At 33.9% G+C, this 14,565-nt stretch overlaps 1 protein-coding gene across 1 annotated transcript; it reads right to left on the reverse strand.

Annotated features, from left to right (window-relative positions):
- Nucleotides 1-1,291: 1,291 nt before the first annotated feature.
- Nucleotides 1,292-12,897, reverse strand: LOC114208112 (bile acid receptor-like). The gene is made up of 10 exons (XM_028102198.2): nucleotides 12,834-12,897; nucleotides 10,345-10,707; nucleotides 8,042-8,182; nucleotides 6,352-6,494; nucleotides 6,154-6,258; nucleotides 5,918-6,017; nucleotides 4,946-5,068; nucleotides 4,410-4,535; nucleotides 4,142-4,255; nucleotides 1,292-1,539 (listed from the first exon to the last, which is right to left on the reverse strand). Exons 1-10 carry the CDS (start codon nucleotides 12,895-12,897, stop codon nucleotides 1,292-1,294), a joined length of 1,527 nt encoding a protein of 508 aa, XP_027957999.2.
- Between the last annotated feature and the right edge of the window lie 1,668 nt (nucleotides 12,898-14,565).

Here is a 14,565-nt window from a genome sequence, read left to right on the forward strand (position 1 = left end):
TCCATTTTGAACACATTTGACTTTGTTTTCAAACTTCTCCAGGTACTATAATTGTTTTCCAAAGGGCTTAAGTAATCTTTTTAAATAACCAATTTTGTATAAATTTAACCTATGAGACATCATAGTTTCTGCTAAAATTTAAAAATTTTTGATCCAGGTTAAGTCCTTCATTTTACATTTTAAGGAAACAGTCTAGTTACCCTAAAAAAGACAAAATAGTCCCTCCAAGAGATGATTCCAGGTTTATGCCCAAGATGTGCCATGGGGGCAATAATTAATAAATTTAAATAAGATCTTCTTGAAGTTGAAGATATAAATTCAATATTCCAGTTTTTTTGAATTTTATAACTAAAAAAAATTGAACTACAGTCTTTTTTTCTTTCTTGAAAACCAAAATGCTACTTCTCCTAGTATTAAAACTTAAATTCACAGTATTTTATTTACTTACACCCAGTCTTTCAAAAAAATAGTGCCACCATAGAATTTCTCAATTTCATGCATTTCACATGAAATTTATTCTTACGAAATAGCCTTCCTATCCTTACAAGGATTAAAATATTTGTGGAAAGATTTCAGTTTTTAAGAACTTCATTTTTTCTACAAAAGGCATATTGACAAAAATGTCAAAATATTGTCTACCATTATAAGCAGTAAATTGTGCTAAATTTCCCAATGTATGTTAAAACATTTTAATGATTTGTCATTTTAAGTTTTTTCAATATCTTGCCATCACAGATTTTTAAAATGTGGACTTAAAAAGATTTCTTTTTTAAAAACATTAAGAAAAGGTAAGAGTTGAACAAAGTTTTGTTCCTCTTTAATAATTCATAAAATGCTATAACAGGAATAAATTTAAAATGTTCTTTATCCATCAATCTGGCCTAATTAATGAGGTTCACAAACTACCTTTATTCTGATTACAATTGTTTCCACCAGATAGCCTTTCTCATGTCTATAATGTATATTTTCATTCCATTTTTCTACTAAAGGAAAAAAGTAGAGTTTCTTCAGATAAGAACTCTATTTAGCATTATTCCCTTTTGAAGGAACCATGCAGTAACAATAGTCATTGCTTCTTTTGAGTCAAATCTTGAAAAGAATCCTAGATGTCCCTCTAGTGGTTCATCCTATATTCCACAAAATTTGATGAGCACTGATGATGTCCATTTTATGGTGATATATTGGTAACCTAGCAATCCTGTTTGTTTTTCAAATCAGTCATCCTATGATGATAGAGTCAACAGTCTAGAATTAGAAAGTTTTAAGGCAAACCACAACAACATTCTAAATTTCAACAATGTGAATACAAATTCCATTTCTCTGAGAGTAAACTAGCCAATTTGGGGTCCTTGGCTTTCCAAGTGCTAAGTATTTCTGAGTAGTTGTGATTCAGTGTTCTCAGTTCAGTGAGCCTCCCTATGAGACGAGCAAAATGCTGTGGGTCTTCTGGATGATAAATTTTTGAATATTTGTACAAAATTTGTAAAATCGGTTCTTGTATATTTTCCACATGTTGCTTATTTTTAAGGTATGGACGATCTGAAAAACATCATCATATATATCTTAATGAATACTGGAAAGTAGTAGAAGATAATGAATTAATTTAAAACAATACAGTTTGTAGATAATAAAAATAGCAAATATTTTCCGAACCCTTAATATATGCAAGATATTATGCTAAGTAAATTACTTCATGCAATATCTTATTTAATCTTCATAGTACTCTATGAGGTAGAGAAGTAAAGTCAAATAGGAAGAGAAGGGTGAGTAAGTGGTTGTAAGAATATAAGAGCAAGTTTCAAGCTTACTTAAAACTTAAAAAGATTAATTTCCTCAAGATCAACAGTAAGGAAAAGGCAAGTTTCTTAAGTACCTAGTTATAAAATATAAGAACCAACCAAGAATTTCTTAATGGTTAGGCAGCAATGATTTATCCAGGCATTGTGGTGGAGATACAGCAGCGAACATAACAGACCCAGTTTCCTGCCCTCTTTAAGCTTATATCCTGAGTTTGGGAGGAGTGGTGAGAAAAGAGATATATACACATTTTAAATAAAAATATAATATGACAATGATAAGTATTATAGAGAAAAACAGAGAAAGGAATAAGAATTTAGGGTGGAAGGGCAGAAGCTATTTTTTAAAAGGATAATCAGAGGTAAGATGACATTTAACAGAGATCTAAGATGAAGGAGGGAGGCATGTAACTACCTGGAGAAAGAGCTTTCCAAGCATATTTGTCAAATACAACACTACCTGTGGAAGGAGCCAGCTTGACATTTTCAAGTTACATATGTATCAAAAGTAATGTGGCTGTGGTGGTGTGAGCAAAAGGGATAGTAGTAGGCAATAATAGAGAGAATTTGGCTTTAATCTGTGTAGAACAGGAAACCATGAAGGGGTTATGAGCAGAGAAATGAAATGATCTAGCTTACATTTCAAAAGAATAACTCTGGCTAATATGTAGAGAATAGACTCCAGGGAGGCAAGGGCAGAAACAGGAAAGCAAAAAAGGATACCAGTTTGAATTAGGGTGGCAGGGACAGAGACAGTAAGAAGTGGTTGTGGAAAGAGCCAAGATGTCCATCGACAGATGAATGGATAAAGAAGATGTGGTATATATACACAATGGAATATTATGCGGCCATCAAAAGGAATGAGATCTTGCCATTTGCAATGACGTGGATGGAACTAGAGGGTGCTATGCTGAGTGAAATAAGTCAATCAGAGAAAGACATGTATCATATGACCTCACTGATATGAGGAATTCTTAATCTCAGGAAACAAACTGAGGGTTGCTGGAGTGGTGGGGGGTGGGAGGGATGGGGTGGCTGGGTGATAGACATTGGGGAGGGTATGTGCTATGGTGAGCGCTGTGAATTGTGCAAGACTGTTGAATCACAGATCTGTACTTCTGAAACAAATAATGCAATATATGTTAAGAAAAAGAAAAAAGAAGAAGATAGCAGGAGGAGAAGAATGAAGGGGGGGAAATCAGAGGGGGAGACAAACCATGAGAGATGATGGACTCTGAAAAACAAACTGAGGGTTCTAGAGGGGAGGGCTGTGGGGGGATGGGTTAGCCTGGTGATGGGTATTAAAGAGGGCACGTTCTGCATAAAAAAAAGAAGTGGTTGAGTTCTGGATATATTTTGAGGCTAGAGCCAACAGGAAGTGTTGCCTATTTGATAGGGTATAAGAGAAAAAAAGTAGTGAAGGATGACTTCACAAATTTTGGCTTGTGTAACTTGAAGGATGGAGATGCCGTTTAGTAAACATGGAGGAAGAATATAGGAGGATCAAGGGAGAGATCAGGAGTTCACCTTGGGACAGGTTACATTTGACATACCTACTACAAGTTGAAATCTTGAGTAGGCTATTTAGTGGAGCTTAGGGGAGCAGTCCAAGTTGGTATATAACTTTGGGATTTGTCAACATGTAGATGGTGTTTAAAGCCATGAGAGAGGATGAGATTTCAAAGGAAGTAAGTGCAGAAGAAAAGAGAACTGAGCCCTAGGTCACTCTTAACATTTATCAGTGTGGGAGATGAGGAGGAATTAACAAAGGAGACGGAAATCTCAGCCACTGAGGAGGAAAATCAAGAAAGTGTGATGTCCTGGAAATCAAGTGGGGGGAAAGAGTGTTTACAAGGAGGGAGTGATCAACAGAAGCCAAGTGATGAAAGTTTTCCAAGAGAGAAGGAGTGATCTGCTCTGCCAGATGAAGCTGATGGGTCAAGTACAATGAGGACTAAGAACTGAAAACTGGAACCAGCAATGCCAGATTACTGAAGATCTTTGACAAATTATGGTAGAATGGAAAGAAGGGGACAAACTCTGACTGCAGGAGTAAATGAGATGAGATAAATGAAGGAAGGAGTACAGACAAAAAAAATTTTTTTCTGTAGAGTAGAACAGAGAAATGGGAAAATAGCTGAAAGGGATTAGAGGTCAAGAAGGCTTTTTTTTAAGATGCAAGAAATTACAGCATGTTCATAAGCTGAAGAGAATTCTCTCAAAGAGAAAATTTTGACAAAATAAAATTGTTAACATTTGGCATCAGTGAATAATATAATAACCACAGACATCATGATTTGATTGCCAATCTTAATCCAAATATTTTTCTCCTGAATGGTTTTTACCTGAAAAAAACACAGTTGTTGCTGCAAGCAGAGCATATTCAGTATTAGTAATATTAAGTTCACTCATTCTTCTGTAGAAGTAAAACAATGTGGTAATAAATTCTTCAGCAATACCTAAAAAGATTAATATCAAATGTATTTTCATCAGACAATAGCGCATAATCAAACATATGGCCATTATCATCTTTTCTCAACGCAGAATAATAAAATGAAACATTATATCTGACCAATTTTTCCATCCAATATAATATTTTGTATGTAATATTACCAGTCAGTGTAGTAGGAGGACAGTCTTCATTGCAAAATGTTTCCATAGAATAAATAACACTTCTATTAGCACTCTGATTGTGACAATTCAGTGAATGATCTGAATGATCTGATACTCTCATAGTACCTAGCAACAGGGAAAAATATAAAGTCTGATTTTTAAAAAATCTTTATACAGATAGTAAATCCAATCTCTCTAATCTGTTAGACAGGAAATATTCCCAACAAATGGTAGCTTTATAATTTTTATTACTGGAACATGAACTGAGATTAATAGTTCAGATTTTATATAAATATTGTGTAGAAAACCCTTCAAAAATGTTTTAAACCATGATGCCATATAATTTCTTTAAAAAGGTTTGTTTTTTTTAAAGAAAAGCAAAAGCTAGACCAATGAATTGGAAAAGCTATTATGAAGTACTTATTCCTATACTAACTAGTAAAGTGAAAATATAATAAAAAATAATGTTATATAATTTGTTGCTGTATTTAATAGTAACTGTTAACATTAAGACTGAGTTGGTTGGCCTTTTTTACTTTCAGAAGCTGATGAAAGACATTCTTTCTGACTGTAAAGTTGGGCCCCATGAAGGAACATCACTTCAGTTTTTGATCCCTTGCATAATGCAGTCTGGTCCTCAGTTGTCAAATTTTCAAATCCTTGAAGAAAAGATCACATAATTGTTTGAAATCAGTAATGAAAAGATAATTTTCAGGTATAAGATTTAATTATTCATTTAGTTATAATATGAATCCTAAGTGTTTCCTTAGGATAATCACGATCTGTAATTTCAAATATGAACAAAATTCTTGATTCTGCATGGTAATATTTTGGAGCACTTTCATCAGAACTGGATAATAATACTTCCATATGACAAGAAGAAATTAAACAAAGTTTAGCCTCAAAGAATTTATTTTTACAATGAGTTATCTGTGCATTTAAATAGGTAAGTTTTGGCCAACTGTAGCTTGATTTTTTCATATTATACAGGCAATTTTATTTGTTTCATGTTTTATATAAAAAAATTTATTTCAAAACATTAAAAGAATCAACCATATTATGTGTCTTGCTCTAAGTCTATGGAGTCATTTGAATATTTTTAAATATTAATATTTTCAATCACTTGATTGGTTTTGTTTTGTTTTTAGAGAAGGAGAAAGAAAGAGTGCACAAGAGAGGTGGGGAGGGGCAGAGGGAGAGGGAGAGAGAGAATCTTAAGCAGTCTCCATACTCAGCACAGAGCACAATGTGGGGCTGGAACTCACGACCCTGAGATCATGACCTGAGCTGAAATCAAGAGTGGGGTTCTTAACCAACTGGGACACCCAGGCACTCTCCCACACCTGATTGTTTAAAGCAGACAAAATGAACATGTTTTTGCATTTTGAAGCAGCTTTTGGTGGAAAAATACAGGGTTTTGTTTTCCTAAAATGTTCCCTGCCTTTAAAACAGGGAACTTTTTAAAAATTAAGTAGTATGAAATTATTTTCCAAAGGTAAAGTGATTACCTGGGAGTCCCTTGGTAAAATCCATTAACCCCTGTAGGTGTAGGACCACTGTCTCTGAGAGTCGCAAGAAGCTCAGTTCAGGATTTGCATACTTCTGCAGCTAGCCAACAAAAAGAAATGAGAGTAATAGATTTTATTTCTTTCAACTAACTTTAAATTTTTAACTTTCATGTTTATGCTATTGTTTTCTAACATAATTAGTTATAAATTATTTCTTGCCGTTAATGAACACATACAAATTTCTTTGTTTCCTCTAAAGGAATTGTATATTTTTTATGAGCAGCCACAATGTTATTAATGAGCTGATGTTCCTCTTGAGTTAGTTCCATGTTCTCCTGAATCTATAAGAAAACATAGGGGGAAAACTATAATGAATTTGTATTAAGCAAGACATGTCATCATTAAAGAAAAAAGAAATTTTATAAGAATCTTGCCACTTTTCCAGATCTAGTGGTGGATGATACAAGCTTGTTGTCTACTCCTCCCTCTTCCATTTTGATGTTAGAGCAAAAACTATTCTTCTGTTTAAAGTTCTTTCGAAGTCTCTTTGACTTGCATTGGATTTCTGTGAGCAAACCTGTGATATTACAAAATTCATATAAAATGTTTTAGGTATGGCAAATAACATTATAGGATTCAATGAAAATTGTCTTAACACTGTACACATATATTATTATAGACTTGTCTTTTCACAAAGAACCTTCCTTTTTTGGCAAGTATGTACCAGCAATTAAATTTACTTCATTACTTTCTCCTTTTCCTTCCATAACTACCCTCTACTTAAAAGTACACAGTCATCCTAGACATAAATTAAAAACTGATTTTGCATCTCCAAACCATAAATTTAGACCTTTTATGTTAGAGAAATTTCCACATCATATCTTGGAAACAACATAGATTATCAATTGATATAGAAATTCAACTACCTTATCTACGAGCTTTTTTCTTTGATTTTTATATAAGGTCAAGAAAATATTTTGTGATTTTGTTAAATGAGCTAAGTCAATTTTTTCCTAATAAGACAAGACAGTGGTATTTTGTTATGGCAGCCTGAGCAGTCTCAGACAGGGATAAAGCAAAGGATTCAGGCTGGTTGGACGGGATAACCTTAAGATCTACTTCAACCCTGAATTTTTTTTTAAGATTTTTAAGCAATCTCTATCCCCAACATGGGGCTCAAACTCACAACCCTGAGATCAAGAGTCACACGTTCCACCAACTGAGCCAGCCAGCCAGGTGCCCCCAACCCTGGAATTTTAAATAATAGGAATCCTTTCAGTCAAGAACTTTGAAGAGTTTGGATTTTGTTAAAATAAACAGAATAATATAAACAGAATATTGCATTGGTGTTTATTGAACAGGAGTGTAACTTAATAAAAATTGAAGAATATTATCATAGCAGTTGAAGGTAGACTGAACTAAAAAGAGATAATGAAGAAATAGCCATGAAATGAATATAAGAGTAAGAGTGCAAGATAGTAAGAGTTTATACAAGGCTAGATTAGACATGAAAAGAAAACATTAATAGTACCTTATTAAGAAAATGAATTTTGAAATCACCATGACATTTTGAGCCCTGGGAAATAGGAGGAATTGGGGAAATAATGCCAAAATCTTAGTACTACTCATGACCTCATGTAATCTATAAGCTAAAAACACTGTGAACATAGAAGGAACTCAAAACAGCCCAAGTACTTCTGCCTGTTGAGTTGGGTTTTGACACCTATGAGTTGTTAGTAGGCTCTACATACCTAGTTATCATGTAGGCTTCTAAAGATACAAGGCCAAAGAAGGGGGACTACTAATTTAAAATTCTACTTTTTATAGATACATTATATAAATTTAGGTTAAGTCATATGAAAATACAAGGATTTCCAATGAAGAAGAACATACGACTATTGCCAAAATTAGAGCAATACAGTATAGAACAGGGTTTATGGAAAAATATCTAGGTTGGTTACCAGTCATCCTAATCTATCAGCTGCTAGAGAAATAGCTTCAATCTAGACAAATATGTTAATGTTCAAAATGATAACCTGAGGAATGCATTATGTTGTTAATAAGGTAAGAAAAACTAAAATCCCCCTCAAAAAAAGAACCCCCAAAGTCTACAATAACACTTACATTCTGCCAACATTCCTACTGCCTTACACTTTTTCAGTCTGCACTCTTGACATTTCCTACGCATGTACATGTCCATTTCACAGTGGCCACCATTCTTGCAACGATATACTGCATTTTTGGTGATGCTACGTCGAAAAAAACCTAATGACAAAAAAAGTACTTTTAAAATTTTACTATTAGGTATTTTTAGTTTTTTTATTAATATATACCTTTCTAGTAGAGTTAAATAATTGAAATAACTAAATTATTTCAATAAAATGGTTTTTTCCATCAATAAGATTTAGTTTAATATACATTTATATTCCCTTATGATTGATATCTTCTAATCCAAGGTTGTTCCTTTCAATAATCACATGTGGAAATTAAACAAAATAGTTCCATCACATTATGATAACTTTCTATTTTAGTATGGTTATAATGTATCATCTAAAAGCATTTTTTACAACTATGTTGTACAGAATATCAAGATTCCATGAAGCATCTCTCAAGGTGCCCTTGAAAGAATATATGCTCTTGTAAGACTGTAAGGAAAACCTCTTCTCTCCTCATATTTCCACCTCAACCCATAAATAGGAAGAGATATTCTTTGAAACTTACTCCTCTGTCTCACCTTCCCAAAGGTGAGAAAATATTTTTAGGTTTTTTTGGTCTGAAAAATTGAATAGGCCATGGTGTATGTTTGTGTGTGTGTGTGTGTGTGTGTGTGTGTGTGTGTGTGTGTGTGTGTGTGTGTGTTTTGGGGGAGGTGTCTATATTTTCCCTTTCACTTCTTAAATCCATGCATAGCAATCCCCCTTCCTACTTCTTCTTTCATTCCCCATTCCTATTCAATAACCCCTGCTATCTTCCTCTTAATCCATTCCAAGGAGTAAAGTTGATAAGCTTTGTCAATGCCCCTCTTAGAGACCTGTGATACCCTTTTTTTCTGTAAACACACTTGAGAGTGAGAGTTTTGTGATTTAGATTCATCGAAGGAAATAGAAAGCTCAGCTTAAGTTTTCCAGAACTATGCCTCATCTTCCATCTAGTTTTTTTTTTAAGATTATTTATTTATTTATTTGAGAGAGAGAGAGAGAGAACAAGCATAAGTGAGGGTCAGAGGGAGAGGGAAAAGCAGGCTCCCTGATGCTGGGCTCCATCCCAGGACCCTGGGATCATGACCTGAGCTGAAGGTAGATGCTAAACTGAGCCAACCAGGCGCCCCTTCTTCCATCTAGTTTTAACATCAAGGCCCTGCATTTTAAGAATAAGCAAATACCTGCCCAGCTATTCTATTCATAAAGATGGTACCTAATTTCCCACAGTCTTCATTTGGCTATTCTTTGTTAGGGGTGAGTTATGAGATTCTGACAGTAAATCTTCACCCTGAACTTCTAACAGACATGTTTACCAAGAGCTGCATTGGCCTAATCATTTCCAGGTTCTGTTCCAATGTTGCATTTGTAAATAAAAACAATGCAGAAGTGTTTCAAAACCTCAAAACTTCATCAAAGACTATTTCACTCTTTGAAAATTTCATTGTCAATGATGATCTTCACTTGCAAACCTCCCATTTTCAAAAAAGCATTCAAAGAAATTAAAATAAAATCATAGAAGTGGTTTAATTCCAATTCCCTTCTAATGCATGAATTATATCAACCACATGAGAAGATTGAATAGTTGACACTCAGATATTTTTAAAAATCATTTTCTTCTTTTTAAAAGATTTTATTTATTTGAGAGAGAGAGTACAAGTGCTGAGCAGGGGGAGGGGGTAGAGGGAGGGGTAGAGGGGAAGGGGCAGAGGGGGAAGGATAGGGACAAACAGACTCTGAGCCAAGCGCGAAGCACCACTGGGGGAACGATCCCAACACCTGAGATCACAACCTGAGCCGAAACCAAGAGCCAAGCACACAACTGACTGAGCCACTCAGGCCCCCCTAAAAATCATTTTCTATTCCATATCAGATTCATCTAAGAACACAGAAACCCCCTGCTATATAAATACTGAATTTTATATTTAAAGGCAAAAGTTTCCATCAAAAATGAAAAACTACATCAAAACTATTACATTCCATTTTCATGTCTTTTATGACACAGATGATCACCTTTAAATGTATCAACGGCTCTCCCTGGTTTTATTTTTCACACTTTGAAAAGTAAGAGTATTCTTTCTTTTATGATCAGTTAGCCAACATATAGTACATCATTAGTTTTTGATGTAGTGTTCAACAATTCATTAGTTGTGTATTCTTACATGCCAAAACTTCCATGACTCTTCAGTGAACACTAGGACTTCAGTTTTGTTTTAACTTTATCCTTACCTTTACAACCTTCACAAGTAAGTGCATTATAATGATATCCTGATGCTTTATCACCACACACTACACAGAGTTCTTCCTGTTGCTTAATCCGAATGGAAGAGTGAGTGAGTCTGGACCTTTTTATTCCAGAGTATCCATCTTTAGCATCATGGTCAACCACATAATTGGGTTTATTTAATTCATAGGAACCAAATCCACATTCTCCACCACTGAACTGTGGGTCCAAGCTGTAAGTGTTGAAATGACTTTGTAAAGATTGGGACTGTAGAGCTGTTGGAAACTGGAAGGTAGAATACTGGCAATAAGCTGATTCTTGAAAATCAGTGTCATGAAGCTGATAGTTGATTTGCTCTGGCAGAATATCTAGTTGTTTTCAACATAAAAAAGAATAAACGGTAAAAAGTCAAAATTCCGTACTTGTTCTCAAATATCAAAGAGTTTATGCTCAACAGTTAGTTCAACATATCCACTACATCCCAGGGACTTCCTGGCCAGCATGAGGAACAGGCAGTAAACTGAATTGCAGTACATCATAAGTGCTGCCATCTCAGTGGTATGCAGAGGTTGCTCAGGAGCTGGGAGAAAGGGCAGTCTGTTGCTAAGTCTGTGGCTTACATACCAATCCAATCTCCCATCTTAAATAGAAATGCATATTTCCCAGAGTTTGGAAGGAAAGGTTTTCCCATCTTTCGCGTTTCCCTTGTGTGGGTACAACTGTTTGCAGTACAATCAGGTCAGTAAAGAGAAGAATTAATACATTATCCCACCCACCCCCCAAAAATCAAACTAAAATACAATTTTACCTGGTTATTTCAAGCAAAAAAAAAAGTTTTTGTTTTAACTCCCCATTAAATATACCTTAACACTCTCCTTTGCCATTTGTAGATCTGATTTAAATTATTAGTTTCTTTTGTGTTTTGTTGACTAACAATTCTAACTAGCAATTATCTGGGGATAAATTCACCTAGTCTACCAAGTTACTATAAGGATGAAACAAAATATGGTATGCAAAAGCATATATAAAATATAAAATGATGCTTAATGAATATCATTATTATAAGTATCAGAAGCTCCCAAACACCAACTTACTTTCTTTTTTCTTTTGTAAGATTTATTTATTTATTTCAGAGAGAGAACACACATACACACACACACACACACACACAAACACAAACACATACGCAAGCTGGGGGATGGGCAGAGGGAGAAGGAGAGAGAGAATCCTTGGGCAGACTCCGGCTTGATTCCAGGACCCTGAGATCATGGCCTGAGCCAAAATCAAGAGCCGGCCGCTTAACCAGACCCAGCCACCCGCGTGCCACCAACTTACTTTCTGCTTTCAGGAAAATTTCTAAATCTAAATCCAGAAAATTGGCTCCAAAAGGACCCAGGAATACTGAATTGCTCTATGTCGCTAACTAGTAATATTTGTACTTTTCCTGATGCTGAATCAGGTATTTTTAACCTCAAAATTCTACCACCAAGATTGGTGAACAGTATAATTTTTATTAACTTACATAAATCCCTTGCAAGCTTATACCATTCAGTCTAATGCGAAGTGTTGAGAAAATACTAATGACAGCCTAATATAAAAAGAAAGATTATCAGTAAAAACAATGTAACTGTTTTTATTTTTAAAGATGACTTTCTTGAATGAGTTGAAAAGACTGCAGAATACTAGCTGATGTTCCATTGGCATGGAAATTAGAATTGAGGTCCTAACCCTAACCTTAACCCTAAACTTAACTCTAAAAGAAAACGGCATTTAAAATTAAATTTATATAATGGACATTAAGAGGGCACATGATGTAATGAGCACTGGGTATTATATAAGACTGATGAATCACTGACCTCTACCTCTGAAACCAATAATATATTGTATGTTAATTGAATTTAAATTTTAAAAAACTTAATAAAAAATAAAAATAATACATAAATACATAAGTAAAATTCCAAAAAATGCCACAAAAAAACCCCAAAATAATTAAAATTTAAAAATTAAATTAAATTTACCTTATAGCCTTAGTCTTTTTGGAGAAAATTCCTATTGTATCCTGAATTCTGTTCCTATTTCTTTCCCTTTGATAAAAGTCTTAAGATGAAAATTTCAAGTATATTGAATAGCTACTCTGAGCTACATTTACTAAATTGCAAGCAAACTAGCTTCAACTAACCCCTAAAAATAACTTCTAATTTGCATGTTAATTCAAATTTTAAAAGTTAAATATAATTTTAGACTATCATGCTTTTCCCTCTTTACATTTGATTCTGGCTTACAACAGTTTAGTATTACTGATTTTTTTTTGAAATTAATTATATTCTTTTGTATGAGAATTTTTAAGTTTCTTATTTTAATTCCTCTTGTAGGGAACAATTTAAAGTCTTTGGTTTACTTGTTAATTTCTTTAAAAAAAAACCTCTGTAATTAACCATAATGTCACACAAAAAGTGTTTTATCAACTGTTATACTGTAGCTTTTTGTTACATACCATAGTACTGTACTGGTTCAGCAAGACAGTAACCATCAGGTGTAGTGACATAAGTATTTGCCATTCTCTGCTCCAATTCTCATTTATTCATCAGTGAATGCTGAACTAGAACTGAAGGAAATAAAACTTTTGTAGACTATTTGAAAGTACGATCATCAAGTCAGCATGATTTTATAAAAGTACAATACTATTTTGAAAAATAAAGAGTTTATTAGCAGAATTTATACATGAGATGTTTATATTTATCCTTTAACTGGAAGAATATTGAGTTTTCATATCTCTACACACCAAATTATTAATTCTGCCAATTTCTTATTGCTCAGCTCTTTACAAATAACTCAATAAATCTTGGTAATAATCAAGGTGGCTTTTGAAAGTTTACCAAGCTTTGGTATTAGGCTTCATATACTGCTTTCACCACTTATTTATGGGTCATTCATTAAATCTCCTTAAACCTTAGTTTCCTCATTTGTAGGAGAAAAATAATAAAACCAGCAAAATTGTTGGGAGAGTTTAATTAATATATGTAAAATCCAGCACAGTTCTTGTCTTAATAACTGATTCTCATAATTGCTATTCTAATAGTTTCAAGATCTCAGTGTTCTAAATTAAGATGAATTAGGAAGAAAAATTGGACTTTTTCATGAAAGAAACTAAGGAGTAGGAAAAAATGGCTTTCAATAGCACTTGTTTTTATCTTCTAAATCCACTCTATTTTCATAGCCCTGTGATATGCTAAACATTAAAATATTAATTTTGGTTCTGCTTGACTAATTACAATTTTTTTATTTATTGAAAAAAGTTAATGGACTACTGGAAAAAGAGTTTTATTTTTAATAGTAAAGCCTAAAACTAAAGTGAACAAGTCAGGAAACGACAGATGTTGGCGAGGATGCAGAGAAAGGGGAACCCTCTTACACTGTTGGTGGGAATGCACCTGGTGCTGCCACTCTGGAAAATAGTATGAAGGTTCCTCAAAAAGTTAAAAATACCCTACAACCCAGCAATTGCACTACTAGGTATTTAACCAAAGATACAAACAGTGATTCAAAAGGGCACATGCACCCCAATATTTATAGCAGCAATGTCCACAATAGTCCAAATATGGAAAGAGCCCACATGTCCAACAACAGATGAATGGATAAAGAAGATGTGAGATATATATATATATATATGTATGTATGTATATGTATGTATATGTATGTATACACACACACACAATGGAATATTACTCAGCCATCCAAAAGAATGAAATCCTACCATTTGCAACGATGTGGATGGAACTAGAGGGTATTATGCTAAGTAAAATAAGTCAGTCAGAGAAAGAAAAATACCATATGATTTCACTCATATGTGGAGTTTTAGAAACAAAACTGATGAACATAGGGGAAGAGAATGAAAAATAAAATAAGATGAAAACAGAGAGGCAAATCACAAGAGACTCTTAACTCTAGGAAACAAACTGAGGGTTACTGGAGGGGAGGTGGGTGGGAGGATGGGGTAATAACTGGGTGATGGGCATTAAGGAGGGCACTTCATATATTGAGCACTGGGTGTTAGATGAAACTGATGAATCACTAAGGTCTACCCTGAAACTAATAATATAGTATATGTTAACTAAATTGAATTAAAAAAACTGTTTTTAAATAGGAAAGCCTAAAAATCATAAGCTATTATAAGAAAAATTATTCACAATCTAAGATGATCCCTTAATGGGAAAAACTATTTATTT

The sequence above is a fragment of the Eumetopias jubatus genome, unplaced genomic scaffold (assembly GCF_037043125.1).
Source record: "Eumetopias jubatus isolate StellerSeaLion01/CBP00866 unplaced genomic scaffold, mEumJub1_p1.0 scaffold_4, whole genome shotgun sequence".
Taxonomy (NCBI): domain Eukaryota; kingdom Metazoa; phylum Chordata; class Mammalia; order Carnivora; family Otariidae; genus Eumetopias; species Eumetopias jubatus.